General features: G+C 54.4%; 6 protein-coding genes across 6 annotated transcripts; 4 read left to right on the top strand and 2 right to left on the bottom strand.

Annotated features, from left to right (window-relative positions):
- Window positions 1-123: 123 nt before the first annotated feature.
- ERP1 lies at window positions 124-965 on the top strand (the record flags this gene model as incomplete). The annotated part of the gene is made up of 3 exons (XM_037328164.1): window positions 124-327; window positions 452-757; window positions 816-965. 3 exons carry the CDS (start codon window positions 124-126, stop codon window positions 963-965), a joined length of 660 nt encoding a protein of 219 aa, XP_037173086.1.
- Window positions 966-2,957: 1,992 nt separating this feature from the next.
- Window positions 2,958-5,147, bottom strand: CGCA056_v012919 (Pentatricopeptide repeat-containing protein; the record flags this gene model as incomplete). The annotated part of the gene is made up of 1 exon (XM_037328163.1): window positions 2,958-5,147. The coding sequence occupies one exon, from the start codon at window positions 5,145-5,147 to the stop codon at window positions 2,958-2,960; it is 2,190 nt and encodes a 729-aa protein (XP_037173559.1).
- Window positions 5,148-5,869: 722 nt separating this feature from the next.
- cwf18 (Pre-mRNA-splicing factor cwf18) lies at window positions 5,870-6,484 on the top strand (the record flags this gene model as incomplete). Its single annotated transcript, XM_037328162.1, has 1 exon — window positions 5,870-6,484. One exon carries the CDS (start codon window positions 5,870-5,872, stop codon window positions 6,482-6,484), a length of 615 nt encoding a protein of 204 aa, XP_037173555.1.
- Window positions 6,485-9,305: 2,821 nt separating this feature from the next.
- Window positions 9,306-12,004, top strand: R3HDM1 (R3H domain-containing protein 1; the record flags this gene model as incomplete). The annotated part of the gene is made up of 6 exons (XM_037328161.1): window positions 9,306-9,356; window positions 9,439-10,292; window positions 10,341-10,673; window positions 10,723-10,811; window positions 10,866-11,197; window positions 11,249-12,004. The coding sequence occupies 6 exons, from the start codon at window positions 9,306-9,308 to the stop codon at window positions 12,002-12,004; spliced, it is 2,415 nt and encodes an 804-aa protein (XP_037172727.1).
- A 516-nt stretch (window positions 12,005-12,520) lies between these two features.
- CGCA056_v012916 (Eukaryotic translation initiation factor 3 subunit F) lies at window positions 12,521-13,792 on the bottom strand (the record flags this gene model as incomplete). Its single annotated transcript, XM_037328160.1, has 2 exons — window positions 12,521-13,513; window positions 13,682-13,792. The coding sequence occupies 2 exons, from the start codon at window positions 13,790-13,792 to the stop codon at window positions 12,521-12,523; spliced, it is 1,104 nt and encodes a 367-aa protein (XP_037172726.1).
- A 475-nt stretch (window positions 13,793-14,267) lies between these two features.
- Window positions 14,268-16,568, top strand: UTP25 (U3 small nucleolar RNA-associated protein 25; the record flags this gene model as incomplete). Its single annotated transcript, XM_037328159.1, has 3 exons — window positions 14,268-14,416; window positions 14,465-15,214; window positions 15,269-16,568. The coding sequence occupies 3 exons, from the start codon at window positions 14,268-14,270 to the stop codon at window positions 16,566-16,568; spliced, it is 2,199 nt and encodes a 732-aa protein (XP_037172785.1).
- Between the last annotated feature and the right edge of the window lie 141 nt (window positions 16,569-16,709).

Raw genomic sequence — 16,709 nt, 5'->3', positions numbered from 1 at the left:
CCCCTCGAGCCCCGGCAGAAGAAGAAGGACAACGGTCGACGAGCGCCAAATCGCGAACCCACTGCTCCCCCACGATTCGATCAATCTCCCGTCCCGTCAATTCGCTTCGCACCGTCGCACAAGATGAGACCGTTTCTGCCCCTGCTCTCGATGAGCGCCGTCGCGCAGGCGCTCTACTTCTACATCGACGGCACCTCGCCTAAGTGCTTCTTCGAGGAGCTCCCTAAGGATACGCTCGTTGTTGGCCACTACACGGCTGAGGAGTGGGATGACAGGATCAACCAGTGGGCCAAGCACGATGGTCTCAGCATCTACATCTCTGTCGATGTAAGCTACCCCCTGAATTTGCATCATCCCTCTGAAGCTCCATAGACCCAGGATGCTGCGAGTTGCAAAGATCCAAGCGCACTTGCTTCCATGAGAGACCTAACCTAACTGTCAATCTTTCCAGGAAACCTTCGACAACGACCACCGCGTCGTCTCCCAGCGCGGCTCTTCTTCTGGCCGCTTCACCTTCACGGCTGCCGATGCCGGCGACCACATGCTCTGCTTCACCCCGTCCTCCACCTCTGGCCGCGCCGGCTGGCTCTCTCAGCACTCCCACAACGGTGGCATCCGTCTGACGCTGGACCTCGCGATCGGCGAGAGCAGCGAGATTGAGAGCTCTGACAAGAGCAAGCTCGAGGATATCGCCACCCGTGTTAAGGACCTTAACAACCGCCTTTCCGACATCCGCAGAGAACAGGTCTTCCAGCGTGTACGTTATCTCTTCCGTGTTGTATGGTTTGTTCGGTGCCTTGCTAACCACCAAATAGGAGCGCGAAGCCGAATTCCGCGACCAGTCCGAGTCTACCAACGCCCGTGTTATCCGATGGATGCTAATCCAGCTTGTCGTGCTTGCCGTCACTTGCACCTGGCAGCTGTCGCATCTGCGGTCCTTCTTCATCAAGCAGAAGCTCACGTAAAGAAATTAAAAAAGGAGAAGTTTTTGGTTTACCAGAGCATGCAGGAGTTTGGAGGGCCAGACGACCTTGGTATGCATTCATGCCGGGACTGGAGGAGGGCCGTTTGATTGCCCTGTCTAATATGCTCATGTTGGCTCGGCTGGGGAAACGGACTGTAATGATATACACACCATCTGTAGCTACTATAGCGAGGCTCGGTCAACGAAGCACATGTCGAAAGTTGAATTAGCAGTACGTACCATGTGTCGATCCGATATGTGTCACTTGACTTCAAGAGAGGCATTGAAAGCAGTACCGATTGCAGGCTGGCTGCGGAAGAGGAACGCAATGCAATTAATTTCTGCGTCTGCGATGGCCAACAAATCGTGAGTCCGCTTGAAAGCTGAGAACATGGCGCCTTCCAATATTGCTCTCGATCGGCTGCAGGATGCCCAAAGCTAGCTCTGGAGTGGCAGATAGCCCCCGAAGCAGCTGCTTCCACTCATGTTGCTTCGATGGAAATGTGGCCGGATTCATCCGTATTATATTGAAGTCGCAATTGTAAGCTCGCCTCGGTCGCTAACGTACGTCTCTTCATGGTCTGAATTGGCATGCTCTACTGGGTTTTACATGGCCAGTCTTTACCTCTGTCTGCTATCAGCAAGCGATTAGTTCCAGAAGGTGTTCTTTCCGATTCAGGTATAGACCGGAAATATCATGTTTCTTGTATCGTTAATCCTTTTGCGTTTCAATAGGATTATGGCATACACGTCCTCTTTCAAAGTCACTCTGCCGAGTAACGTGTTAGCCGCAAAGATTTACAAAGACGAGGCTAGTAGCATTCATAATGGCTCGGGTCATGATGTACTGTAGCTGAGCCCCTACGTGTCGTAGATATAGGGAGAAATTTGGTGTCTTTGGGTGATCTCAGGGGTAAGGAGGCATAGTCTTGTGGATCGTTATCACTACCAGAATAATACCACAGCATAACACACAGTCATTCGAAGTTGATCCGGGTCACACTTTCGAGTAGCTTATTGACCATTGCTTCTTAGAATTTTTTCTTCGTCGCGCTGAGCACCTTCCCATCTCGTCCCTTGATATCACGGTACGTCTATTCCGTTCCTGGAGCCTCACGCCCAATCCCTTTTCCATAGAGCATTTTCCCAGTGAGATCTCCAGTAGACCTAAACTCAGGCCCGACCTTGAAAACCTACTCCTTAAGTCCGTCCACGTGCCTGTGATGGTTGCCTGTCGCAAGCGAATTTCATCCCAACTCAAACTCACCTTTCACCTTCACCTTTCACCTTCACCTTTCACCTTCACCTTTCACCCAGCCCCCTTACCTACCCGCTCCTTCCCATTGCGAACGACAACAACGAAGAGGACCTACTTACACGGCTTGGTCCCCAAGAGATCTCACCGACAGCAGAAGGCATTCCACTAAGGCGTAGTGGTTCAGGTCAAACTGTTGAGTAAGCGGTATCGCCAAGGACGAGCATTCGAAACCCGATCGAGACCCGCCGATGCCTACTCGACGTCAGGCTGCCCTCCCTCCGACCGATACCGACCGACGGATACCGAGCCCCTCCCTTCCCTGATCGATCGACCTAAGCGAGATGTCCCAGCATGTGCACTAAGAGATGTAGCCCCCGTTCGACACCGGGGAGGGGGGGTGAACTCTTTTGACCCTCTCACTCTATTAATCCTTAAGAATAAGGTTTGTAGGCATTCTATCTTACGCAGAATCTGCGCGTTGCTTGCTATGTAATATAGAGACAGTGAATTAATCTAAGAGATGAGTTGCTATGAGGATAGCGCTACCTTATATGCTAAGCTGAACAGGCACCTAGGACGCCTCTACTGGGCGCGACGCAATTAAGTGAGATTGAAATCACCTGTGCGGAAGGACTTATCGCATTGTCAATAGACTGAATGTATTGCATCAGCGCATGCGAGGTTCATTTCTGAGAGGTGAATGTTTCCTGTCCCTCTCGCTTGGTATCATTTCTATTATACAAATCTGATCATCCCTTGCTTGTTTGTCTTCTCAGACACTGGCCCCGGGCGTTCGATCTTTCGAAACAACTGGTTCCCATGTTTCACCTTCACGATCCGAACCGGGTGCCTCGGCGTGTTTGGAGGTCGGTCGTCCAGGTTCACTCTCCAGGCGCTGGAACCGATATTGTCTGGCGCGGCCTGCTCCAGACTCGTCATGGTTGCCGCATTCTGCTTGACCTTGGCCAGATCCAAACCCTTCTCCATGTGGTGAAACGCCCTCTCCTTGTTCACCAACCTCGAGAAACCCCTGATAGTGAAATCACTCGCCTCGTAGCCGGCACGCTCGAGGCCTTTCAGCGATTGCACTGTCTTTCCGACATCCTGCAGTCCAGCGTAGCCTGAAATGAGGGTGTTCCAGGTGACTTCGTTCGGCTCGACGCCCTTTTGCATCATCATCGTGCGAATCCTGCCGCCAGTCTCCTTGTCTCGGTTGAATAGGAACCCGGCAAGAAGAATGTTCCAGGTGTAAATGCTCGGGGGTGGATGGAGTTGTGTCTCTTGGCTGGCGTTTGTTTCCTTCTCGCTGGCCTCCCGTTCCGCGAGGGTATCATGGAGCATGTCGCCGACGATGTCCAGTGCTGGTCGCTGCATGTGTTTGTGCCCCATCAGGGCCTTGAGAATTACGTCGTACATGAAGGTGCCCTTCTCTTTAACGTGCTGTACTGCCATAGGATGCCTGTTGATGATCAGTTGTCGGAGGTAGGCGTATAAGGAGATGAGCTTAATCGGTTGCGCAAGATTCTTGACGAAGGCGATGAACATGATACCCAGCGTGGAGGCTGTCGGGTCCATCTTTTTCCTGACCGCGGAAGTAGCTGCGTCGAGACCGGGAAACACCTGCCGAGCTAACTGCCGTTCTGGGGGCAAATTGTTTCCGTATTGCTGAACGTGCATGGACAGGTTCATAGGAATAAGAGCCTGTAGAGGGGCTAGGTTGAAGGCTTTGGAGTAGTAGTAAAGCATAGGGCCGAAGGCTGGTATGACGCCAGCCCGACCTAGCTTCCGCTTCTCATTGGCCTCAAGTTCAGAAAAGTGAAGGATCGAGTACAAGAGGTCGTTCATAAAGACGGTGTCGACAGCTTTGAGTCGGATGGCTTCCTCCACAATCTTGTTGATGACCCCAGACAAGTTTTCCATCTTGGCGCCGTCAAGCAGGGTGCTGAGAAGCACCGAATCTGGCTCGATGCCACTCCCCTTCATCGCCTCGTAGACTTTCCAAGCCTTCTCAGTTGCGCCCGATGAGCATAGGTTCCGAATCATTGCCGTGTAGTTGATCATGTTGGGGACGAAACCATGCTCTAGTAGCACGCTGAACGCATCCGCGGCCGAAAATTCGCCATGTGCGACGTCTCCGGGATTCAAAGACAATATTGATGTGCAAAGACTTCGCCAAGCTGAACCTTGGAGGTCTCCGTTGGCCTGTCCTTTTCCTTTTTCTTTGCCCTCTGCTTGCATTGCGCGGATAGCTATTTCAAGTGACGCTTGCTTGTAAACCGGCGCCGAAGATAGCCGATGAGCAAATTTGAAGAGGGTGTTAAGATGCAGCGGATGCTCCTGTTTAGATAAGACTTCGTATAGGGCATGTATTCGTGCAGGGTCGACGTATCTCATAAGGTTGTGGATGGTGTTTTGTCGAAAACGCATGTTTTCGAAACGCCCGTTATCGCGCCTGTGCACGAGAAACTCATGCCCCAACACGAAGTCACACAGAGCTGCAGCGTGAGTCTGGAGCTCATCTCCGCGAAGCTCTATTTGCCACATGGCGAGGAAGTGAATGACATCTACCATGGCATAAGCTGGCGGCTGCCAATCCTGTGTGATAGTCTGCAGGACATCAACTGCTCTACCAGGACAGAACCACAGCGCAGAAAGGATAACGGTGTTGAATAGCTCCTCTCTCTCCCTGTTGTCCCAGGAAGACCAATCGTTGATGGCGCTCTCGAAAGCTTCGCCTTCGAGGAGTCGAGCCGGTGGATTGCTGGTTACGTGTCCCGCCAGACATTCGATGATGTTCGCGAAGCCATGCTTCCACTCTTCCCAAGCCTTGGCTTGGTTTTTATCGAGTACATGGTGCAGATAACTCCAGCGGATGGCTTGATCGATTTTGTTGTGTTTCGACTCGTGAACCCATAGTTTGACCATGTGAGGAGGAGACGAAGCTGTTGGTACGGTAGGTTCCTGCGTGTTCAATTCCTGTTGCTCTATAGGCGGAGAAGTAATGGTGTGTTGCAGTTTTTCTTTGCGAGCAGCTTCTGTTTTTTTGTTGATAAACTGTATGAATTTGTCCCCCTCACGTGCGGCATCTTGAGGCAGCAAATAGCCTCTGCACGTGGTGAAAGGCCGAAGGCCAAGCTGCTGATATCGCTGCAGACATGGCTTGCAAATAATGGCCCGGAGCATGTGTAGGTGCGTTTATCAAAGGACCAGTGAGACTCAGAGATCCAGCGTATGTCTGGATGGATTGCCGTGAGAAAATAAAAGAGAAATTGAACGTTGAGCGTTGAATGTAGATTTTCAGATGACGCCGGGGAGATCCGAACCCCTGCTAACTACCTTGGCGCTTAAGCGCAGCGGCAGGTGCCAGCAATTAGTCCGTGCAGCCGTTTCTTAGCGCAATGTGGAAGCATTGCAATCCTGCCGTGCGCCGCGTTCCAGCTTCCAGTTGGTCTACCTCTCTACCTTAATAAATTTCAGCCCATAACGAAACTAATCTGCTTTCCCAACTGGCAACCTTCGACTTCGCGGCCTACTTGATCCAAACCTATCTTAAGAAAGCAACGCACCTCCCATACCACTCTAGACGTCAGCGAATCGAAAACCCGTCACTTCACGCACAAGCACTCAAATCTACCTACAACGCCACAATGAGCTCACACGCGAGCCTAAGCGCGGCCGCCGACGATCGTAAGGCCCGCCTTGCGAAGCTCAAAAATCTCAAGAGAAAACAACCCGGAGACGAAGTTGTGCCGCCAGAGTCAGAACGTGAGGGGTCGGCACCGGCAATAGAGAACGATGTCGCAAGGATACACCTATCGGGCCGCAACTACGACCCCGAAGTGCGCGGACCCAAGCTTGGCTTCGAGGCACCACCGATACAAGACCTGGAAAAGCCTACGCTGGAGGAGCAGGCGGCAGACATCGAAGCCGACGTGAAGGAGAAGGCAGCCGAGGAAGCGCAGGACGACAAGGGTATCGATCTGTTCAAGCTTCAGCCGAAGAAGCCGAACTGGGATTTGAAGAGGGACTTGGAGAAGAAATTGGAGGTTCTCAATGTCAGGACGGACAACGCCATTGCAAGACTCGTACGAGAGCGCATTACCAATGCTCAGAAGTCGAAGCAGGTCGAGGGAGGAAGCGGAGAAGGCAACGCGTCGGGAGTAGATGGCGTCGCATTAGTGGAGGGACTGCGTGTGCGAGAGAGAGAGGAAGAAGAAGAGGAGCGACGCGAGAGGGAGCTGGACGAAGACCTGGCCGTCTGAACAAGGCATTGTATGCGAACATTAAAAGTACATTGTATTATGGTCTTGGGGACGGATATGTCACCGATTCTACAACTAATTGATACCCACGGCTATCTGCCCGTATTCAACGACTGCGTCAGGGCCAGTCTCTTGCTGAATGGACTGAGACTGCGTTCGCGTTGGGGTTGTCTCTGCTCCGGTTGTCTTTCTTGCCTGTCGTTCCTGCCGCCTCGTCCAAATCGGCCAGTTGACGCGCCTCTAAAATTTCTCTCGCCGCTTCGGTTTGAACGATTGTCAAATCTTGGGCCCCGTCGGTCAGGAGATGCGGACAAAGACCGTCGATTGCCACGAACACCACCATCACGCGACACTGAAGACTCTCGGGAGCCAGGAGATTCACGAGAACGCCGGGGTGCCTGATTTTGTCTGGCAGCGGGTCTTGCGTAATCGTCTCCTCTCTCGCGATATCTCCTGGCACTGTTGACAGGAGGAGAGCGGCTGTCTCTGGAAAGAGACCGTTGGCGGCGGCGAGGCGGCGATTGCGTCTGCCGACTTCTTGCAGACCTCCGGGATACAGAGCGATCATCATCGCTTTCGGGGCTGAAGGACCTGCGTCGACTTCCGTTGCCGTCTTCAGGAGACCTCAAGCTGCGGCGAGCGGGTGCGGGTGACGGGGAACGACGTTTGGGTGGCGGCGAGGCAGAACGGTTGGTCGAGATGGTGGAAACAGAATCAACCGACTCCGATCGCTGACGTTTCGCCTCTGTCTGCCTGATGAGTTCTTCGTCGCGCTCCTCCAACTCCCGCTTCCTGGCTCTCTCAGCCTCTTTCTTCGCAAGCTCCTCATCCGCCACACCTTTTCTGTACTTTGGTTAGCGATAAACGAAAACAGGCGCGAAACTGATATGTGTGACTGACTTTCTCTGCGCATCATCCGGCACATCATTTGTCAGTTTGGGCACGAGTTTGGGATTGCGCAGCTGCTGCGTTCGAGAGGGCCGAGACACGTAGGGTCTGGCTGCAGCTGACTCTTTACACTCATATGAATAGTGACGTTCTGCGAAAGTCAGCGTAAGTTCGCGATGCCGCTGGCAGTACTGTACATATCTCTCTTCAGACACTTTTGACACTGGACGTTGGCCGGTGTTTGCTGGCGAGGGCCGCCACGTCCTCTATAGGAATGCATTGGCGATGATAGTGGATTCCGCTGGTAGACGTCGATTATTGATGTTCTGGCGTCCCGCACCAGTCAGTCAGTCTCGGTTGTCGTCTATTTCAGGGCTTAGATCTGCAGTGTCGCAGGTGGGTTTGCGTCGGACAATGTTTCGTTTCGCCCAGTTGCTGTGAGTCTAAGCCTTGGGTGTAAAAGCGTCGTTGTGGCTAAGGATGTGATTGCGGATGAGTGTGAACTCTTTCCGACGGAGCTGAGACCTGCAAGCCAGTGAGTGTACGGGCCCGGGGCATCGATTATTTCACGACCGAAAGAGGCTTGGGCAGGCGCGAACAGCAGAAGGAGACGTCACATCCACAGGTGACAGCAGTGCTGGACTGCTCGTGGACCCTGAATTACGGCACGCCTTACGTAAGTGTGCCAGCTGGCATCGCTAAAGCAGCCAGTGACGGAAAAGTGACCGCGCTTCGCTTGGCTTGGGTCTTCCAGCCTCCTTTTCGCAGTGGAGTGCACCAGCAGTGCACCAGCCACACTCCAGAGTTAGGAATCTGCCGGGACTAAGCCACTTTTGGCTCAGGCTGTGGCCTTTTTGTCTTTCGCCAGCCAATTCAGGCCCGAGACCTCTTCAGTCCTCACCAGAATATCTGTGACCATACCTCATTCTTCAGCCTGACGTCCCACAAGACGTTGCGGAGGGGGATGGCAGTTGTCTGACACCATCTGTACCGACTTGAGACCACTATCCGCACGTCAAGGACCTGTCGGCATTTAAGCTTCTTGTTCCTCAACTCCGGCTCTTCGACCGAGGGGAGCGATCGAACAGACCCACGGCTCAAGAAGCAACGCGAGACAGAGCACTTTAAGCGACTCAAGGTCTCAGTGAGAGAACAGGAGAGCGGAAGAGGACCCGGAATTGAAAAGCAGGAAGAACCTTCTTGTTGTCTTCCAGACTTTATAGCCCCCTGTCTGTTCATCCATTGCTTGAAGCAAGCAAGACAGCTGGCGAGCCTCTGTGGGTGAGTGAGTGAGGTAAGGTGCGAAAGTGTCGCTTCCTTTCCGCCTTCTCCAGTTTCCCCATCCTGTTTTCCCCTTCCAGCGCAATCCAAAAACCCACACAGCTCTCTTCCCAATTCCTCCCACCAACGTCGCCCACACCACACCACCCACACCACCACCCCCTCCTTTGACGCCTGCTTGTGACGGTCTATCCGCCTCGCAGCTCGCCGAAATTCTGGCCGCCTCGCCAAATCTGCCGTGCGCCCTACCGCCGTCTTGCTGCGAACAAGCTCTGGCTACAGCCGCTAACAGATAGCCGCCAGGCGCAGACCAAGTCGAGGCATCGTCGGACATCATCAACCAGCCAGTTTCTCCAACGAACAAGAGTACCGGCGCCATCAAACATCAACACCTTGACGGAAAATACGAAAGCAACGATGACAGCCCTCTCCCGACAATGATCCACGGAACTTCTTTCTCGCTCTGCAGGCCCGCCTTGATACATTTTGTTCCTTGATTTCGGATACCGTCTTTAATCGTTCTTGAGCCGAAATTCAATTCGTCCCCCCCGCGCGCTGCTGTCTTCCAGCGCAACTATACCCATCAGACGACGACCTTCACTTCCATCCTATTATCCAACGCCCTACGAACTCCTAGCCATCGACTCGAGCTATGGCTACCGCCCAAATGCCAACGGACATACCCAAACCATCTTTCGCAAAGGTGCATACCTCCCCGGTCTATCGTTCGTCCCGAGGCTATGAGCTCCTACCTTGCGCCGCGTGCTAACGATCACTTTTCTCAGGTCGCTGCTTCGGCATCGAAAGATTATCCTCCTGTCACTACCGTGCGACGAGTCGCCGCGCCATCCCAAGAACGCCCTGAACAGCCTACGCTGACCGGCGCCCCCACACCTGTTGTTGCAAACGGCGCCGATAACCATCCATCTGCCGCCATGGGCTCTACGAAAACCGCATCGACGGCCACTCAGCGCGAGCCATCTCCGCCCAAGAAGCCCGACTCAAGCGACCCCGTCGTCGATGGACTGAAGGATTTGAACATTGGACGAACTCCCAGTCTTGTCGTTAACGGAACGGGCTCAACGTTCACCGAGAGATCAAAATCCGCAACTAAGGATGGATCGGATGATTCTCAGAGAGCGGATTCAAGCTCCGAGCTTGGAACGAAGCCTGCTAGTTTAGACGGGAAGAGCATTACTTCAGGAACTACCTTTGCGCTTGATGAGAAGGAATCTCTGCGTCCTGATGACAGTGCCAGCGTGAAAGCTGCTGCTGCCGAAGACGATGACGCCTTCTCGTTTCGCGGACCGAACCTGCCCAACTCTAGGATGGGGTCAGACATCGCCGCGCGTGCTAGAGGCATCATCCAGCTCGGCGACATGCCAGACCGCCGTCTTGCCCAACCCGTATCTGGATCATTGAGCCAGGGCATGATTACGCCGCAGAGCGCGTCCTCAGATCAGCAACAGCCTTCTGCGAATGCGCTGTCGGCCAACTTACCCGACTCCGCCAATCTCTTGAACACGATCTACGGGCAGGCACCGGATGAAAAGCTTTTAGAAGCCATGGCGTCTCCCAAGGACCGACTTTTTCTGCTTAGATTAGAGGCGGAACTGATCAAGTTTGTTCAAAATTCCAAGTAAGTCCCGGTGCCAGATGTAAGGGAGCATCGTACTGACAAATACAGGGAACCTTATATGGATTTTCCTCCATCCAACTCATTCTGCAGAATGTTAACCCACAAGTTGGCTGATTACTATCGAATGACGCATCAATATGAAGCACGAATTGGATCTGTGCGAATCTTCAGAACTCCGTACGCCAGAGTTCCCGAGTCTTTAGCTAGTATTGCGGCTCCGGAAACTAGTGCTGAGACGCCACCGCCTCCTGCCGTTCTCCCCATGAAGATCATGCGACGTGGTGAGGATGGGGAGCTTGCAACCGCCAGCGCCTCGCCATCGAAGCCCACGTCCGAAACTGGAAGTGATTCCAAGGACAAGAATGCGGCTGGGAATCAAAAGTGCGTCATTGCCCCTTGGCTGAGTAGTTTTCTTTGCTGACCAGAACAGGCTGTCGAGAGAACAACGTGAGGAGGCCTACAAGCAGGCCCGAGAGAGGATCTTTGGCAACTCGGAGAAGACCGGAGAGTCAACCCCTGGTATGTTGTCACAGATGTGGTAATGTGGACACCTCCGGCTGACAGCTACTGCAGACAACGAGGGCGAAAATGGAATTTCACGAGCCAGCTCCGTCTCGGCGAGAGACAAATCGAATGCTGGAAAGAGGGGCAAGACTGGGAAGCAAAGACGTGACGATTCGGACAGCTTCGATTCACGACACAACTATACCCCGTACTGGGGTCCTCAGCAACAGACCTGGATGCCGCAGCCGCAATATGTCCCTGTGTCCAATCAGTACGGGGCTCCGGTTCAACAACCCTATTCGAATCAGATACAGCCTCCTCCCTACAACACCACTCCGACACAATCTTTTGCTCCGATGATGCCCAACTCAGGTTATAACACGTATCCTAACATGGCCCAGGTAAGGAGCTCTGCTACCTTCGCAATCCATCCCTCTCTGACTTAGTGCTAGTATTCTCCTCAGACCAGCCAACCTCCATTCCAGCCACCTCCGAACGCCGCTGCTCGGGGTTATGGTGGACCTGCTCCTGGACCTGCTCCCGCCCAAGCCGGCTGGCAGCAGGGCTTTGCGCCAGGTCCGGCTCCAGCGGCGATGCCGCCATCCGGGCCTAATGCAGCATCCTACACCCCGCGGGGCATGTCCGCTCCGCCTGGACAGAGCACTGTGCCTTATATGTACGGGCAGCTGCCAGCCAATGTCAACCCCAATGACCCTAAGAGCCAGCATCCCATTCCGGGTAGCTACAACCGTCACGCCTTCAACCCCAAGACGCAATCATTTGTCCCGGGTGGCGGCATGGCTCCGATGCAGCCGCCTCAACCCCCGTTCAGCGCCCCTGGATCCCATCATGGCAGCCCCCAGATCGGCTCACCTCACCTGGCGTATGCCGGATACCAGCAACCGGGCCCGCCTGCACCGTACGGCGTTGTAGCAGGTTATGGTATGGCTAGACAGGGGTCAAACAACTCCATTCCCTCTTACCACGGCCCGCCATCACAACACCCTCACCATCTCAACACCATCCCCCAAGCACCGGGTCCTCACATTCCGCCGCAGCATCCTTCTCAACATCTCCCCCAAAACCCGTCTCCTCACATCCCTAACAAACCCGTCATCCCTCAGGGCCCGGCCGGACAGACGTTCAGCCACCTGCCGCACTACGGCAACCCTGCTACTTTGCCGCAAAAGCCGAACATGGGCGTTTAGGTGCGCGTTTGACGTCGCTGTAGATGGTCTCTGGTAGAACGACTGGCGTCTGGGGGTTTACAAGGTACAGCATATTGGCGTTCAAACGGAGGACAGGATGGCATCAGATCATGTAGGCTATTGCATGCTAGAGCACTTTACGCAACTTAATTGTCACTCAGGTTTTATCTCAAAAGGTCATGTGAAATATGTGTGTTATGCTGAACTTGTGCATGAAAGCGTGAATATCATCATTGCAACTGCCTAGCGCTTTCTAACCCTAGGCCGTCTATCCTGCCACTGCCATAACGCCATGACGGTTTTTCAAGTGTGGAATTCCTCATGATGCCATGCTTGCTACCTTGCGGCGGGATGAAAAAAATAATCAGCACCGCCTGCTGGCTTACTTGCTCTTTCAACTTCCGACGGTTCCCTTCTCCCCGTTTTATGTCCCCCCATCTTCTCACAGAATTTTCCATGAGAAAGAATGTACTGTGCAAACCCCTTTTTTTGGTTGGTCGACAATTAAAGCTGCATTTACTCCGTGGGTTCCCTCGGCTCGCGGGGCTCCCGAGGCTCTCTGGGCTCTCTGTTCTGGCCACCACCACGGCCGCCGCCACGTCCACCACGCTTGCCACCACGCTGACCCCGCTGCTCGCCCTTCTCGCCGCCCTCGGCCGCCTTGCCCTCGCCATCCTTCTCGCCACCGGTGAGGTTGGCCGTCGCCAGCCTTTGCGACAGGTCGATCTGGGTGCGGATGGTGTTGGCGAGGTAGGAGACCATGAGGACGTCCTGGATGTGGTTGTTGAAGTCGTGCTCGATCTGGGAGGGGTCGACCTTGGGGGCGAGAGACAGGGCGTTCATGAGGTACTGGCCGAGGGCGTGGTTGGGCTCCTCGTCCTCGTCGAGGATGCCGTTGACCCACTCGCTGACGCGCTCGATCAGGTTGGTACCCTGCTCGATGGAGCGGGCGAGGCCCTCGATGTCGGAGACGACGGGGGCGACGCGGTCCTCGTTGTCCTTGGCCATGGAGATAGCCTCGAGGGCGCTGCGCTCGGCGTCGCCGTACATGAGCTTGTGGGGCACCTGGATGAAGAGGCAGCTTTCGGCAGCGCGCTCGGCGTTGACGGCGACGGGGGCGGAGATGTAGCAGCGGGCCTCGATTTCGGCGGTCGGGTCGGTGCTGATGGTCAGGTGGACGGCGGGGTGGGGGAAGGTGCCGGTGTCCGGGGAGGCGAAGAAGTTCTGGATCAGGGCGGAGAAGGAGTTGAGCTCGTGGGTGGTGGTGTACCAACCCAGCAGGGACTCGCGCGGGGAGGCCTTGAGGGTGAGGGCGAGCATGTTCTTCTGGTAGTCGACGTCCACCTCGACCTGGTCCTCATTCTCGGTGTGAGGGATGGCGAAGCAGGAGCGCACTTCGACCTCGGTGCCATCTTCGGAGCGGACACCGACGAGGGCGCCGATAACGCGGGTTGATTGCGTATCGCGGATGTCTCTTCGAACGGCATGGTCGAGAATGGACAGGATGGCCTATGGGGGAGGGGCAGCGTTAGCTTGGGGTGAACTAGAAGAGGGGTCGACGACCAAGGTTGAAGAGGTGAATATGCTGTATGCAAAAGCTATGATGACATTTGCATAGTGCGTGGCTCAGGCGCAAACGAGGAGGTTCTGCAGCGCATGAGTTCGAGGTGTTCGTACCTGGGGTTGGATGTTGACGGTGAGCGGGGCAATAGTGCCCTGAAGGCCAACCGTCGCCGGCGCGATGGGCCGCGAGAGGTGGAGGAACTTCTCAGTTTCGGCGACAGCCATGCTGGGCAGGTATGTTGTCGAAATAGTTGGCCGACGTAAGAGAGGTTTGTTGCGTTTGGGAGAGAAAGGGGAGGCAGGACAGGAGGAGGAGGGAGGGGCGGGTTTGGCCGGTGGTGGACGGGCCAAAATTGACTGCTGGCAAAGTGGATTCGTCTCGGGTCCCTATTCGCGATGGAAAATGGTCGTTCAAAATTCTCGAAACTCTCTGCACCAGCGCGGGCGTACCCTTTCGCTTTGGCGGGCGGGATTTTGCGATTCGGACTAGGTTGTGCGCGCTAAGATAAGCACCGATAAGAAGTTTTTCGAGGCGTCGGATTGCCCCGCTGTGGCTGGTGACTTTGGTGCGGAATTTCTGCAAGGCTGAGCATGGCCGACTTACAACTTTTTTTTGCGACGAGGTGAATGCGTGTCTGTTTGTCTCATTTCCCACTTTTCACCTTCGTTTTGGTTATTTAAGTGAATAAGTCTCAAGACAATGGGTGCTCGAGGCAGAGGCCGTGCTGGCTTCAGGGGCGGAGGAAGAGGTGGTGCTCGCGGGCGTGGTGGAAGAGGCGGCAGAGGCAGAGGTAGAGGAGGCGGCCCCGGTCGATCTCGCTTCAACACTGCCCGCCTGGAAGAAAATGAGTAAGTTTGTCTGTTTCTGGGTCAGTTTTCACAAACTAATGAAACCAGGTCGTCTGGTTCTGAGTCTGGTGAGGAGATGGATTCCGAAGTGGAGGAAGACTCTGATGTCTCCATGTCTGATGATGAGGAGGACGAAGATGTGGATGAGCAACCTCAGAACTCCCGTCCTTACATGGCACTCTTGCAAGGGTTCACAGAATCCACAGAGCCGAGTGCAAAGAGGAGAAAATTGGACAGCGGCAAGCCTGAGAGTGCCGCCAAGGCGACAGCAGCAGCAGAGGAGTCTTCTGAAGACGAGGATGAAGATGAGGAGGCTGGTGAGAAGGACGTCGACAGGGTTGATGAGGCCGAGGAAGAGGACCCTTCAGCCGATCTCGCTGATGAGGAGGCGGAAAGCGACGACGAAGATGATGTTGATGCGACGGATCCATTTGACAACCACTTTGCGACCCCCGATGAAGACACCTACACGAAGAAGGTCAAGGCGATTCAGAAGAATGGCTGGACTTTCAAGCGAAGCATGTCCAAGGTGTCTAAAGCTGTCGTCACGTATCCTCAGTTTGAAGGTTCAGAAGCGCCGTCAATCCCATCGCCAATCTCAAGCTTGGAGAGCCTCAAGCTCAAGCAGAAGCTCAAAGAGTCTGCGTCGAAAAAGATCTCGCCACTCAACACGTTGCAGCAAGCAATGGCACCGGTTCTTTTCAACTACAACGACGTTTTATATGACGATCGCGACATCAAGAACTCGGAAGGTTTGAGGCAGCTCGTGTGCTTACATGCCGTCAACCACGTCTTCAAGTAAGATCCTCTTACAAACCGACAGAATTCAGGGGCTTCTCTAACATTGTGTAGAACTCGCGACCGCGTCATCAAGAACAATTACAAGCTGGCCAAGGAAGAAAACGCCGACCTGGAGCTGAGAGATCAGGGTTTCACACGTCCCAAGGTCCTCTTTATTCTGCCAACGCGACAATCGTGCTTGAAGATGGTGAATACCATCGAAGCGCTCTGCGCGCCCGACCAGCGCGAAAACAGAAAGCGTTTCGAGGAAGCCTATACCGACGAAGAGGTTAAGTTTGGCAACGACAAGCCTGAAGATTTTCGCGACCTATTTGAAGGCAACGACGACGACATGTTTCGCATCGGCATGAAGTTCACCCGCAAGACCATCAAGTACTTCTCCCAGTTCTACAACTCGGACATTCTTTTCGCCAGTCCCTTGGGTCTGCGGATGGCCATCGGCTCCGAGGAAGACAAGAAGAAGATGGATTATGACTTTTTGAGTTCCATTGAGTTGGTTGTGGTCGACCAGGCCGACGCCCAGCTCATGCAGAACTGGGAGCACGTCGAGTATATCTTTGAGCACATGAACCTCCAGCCCAAGGACGCCCACGGGTGTGACTTCAGTCGTGTGCGCAGTTGGTACCTCGAGGACTGGTCAAAGTACTTCCGACAGACCGTCATCCTCTCCGCCTTCAACACGCCAGAGTTGACGGAGCTCTTCCGCACCCAATGCCATAACTGGGCCGGCAAGATTCGATTCCAGGCAGACTACTCCGGCGTCCTCCAGCAGCTCGGCCTCAAGGCGCGTCAGACCTTCTCCCGCTTCGAGGCCAAGTCTATCGACAAGGAGCCCGACGCCCGCTTCGACTACTTCGTCTCGGCGATCCTCCCCTCCCTCATCAAGCGAGCCAAGGACACCAGCGGAACCCTCATCTTTATCCCCTCCTACCTCGACTTTGTCCGCGTGAGGAACTACTTCGCCACCAATGCCGCCGTCGGGGTTCTCTCCTTCGGCACCATTTCCGAATACTCGGAGGTCCCCGAAGTATCCCGCGCTCGCTCTCACTTCACAACCGGCCGGCACAAGGTTCTCCTGTATACGGAGCGTGCGCACCACTTCAGACGGTACAACCTGCGCGGCGTCCAGCGGGTAATCATGTACGGCCTGCCGGACAACCCGATTTTCTACCGCGAGATCGCTGGAGGTTACCTTGCACACAGCGAGCAGAACCTTCTGATCGAGCCTGGACAGGGTACCATCAGGGCCATGTTCTCCAAATACGATGTCATGAGGCTGGAGCGCATCGTCGGCACGCAGCGCGTAGGCAAGATGATCCAGGAGAAGGGTGATACTTTTGACTTTGTGTAAATCGGGAGAGGGTACAAGAGAGAGATGGAAGTTGCGCCTGCTCAATTGGCAGGCTTGAAAAAGTTGTTTTGTCATAGTATACACGTATACCCCACACGACCATAATCTATAGACTGGCCAGGTATTTTTCGTTGATGATAC

Source organism: Colletotrichum aenigma (genome assembly GCF_013390185.1).
Source record: "Colletotrichum aenigma strain Cg56 chromosome Unknown KSG_Cg56_contig09, whole genome shotgun sequence".
Lineage (NCBI taxonomy): Eukaryota > Fungi > Ascomycota > Sordariomycetes > Glomerellales > Glomerellaceae > Colletotrichum > Colletotrichum aenigma.
Note: the sequence above shows the minus strand (reverse complement) of the source record. Positions and strands in the feature narration are given on the sequence as shown.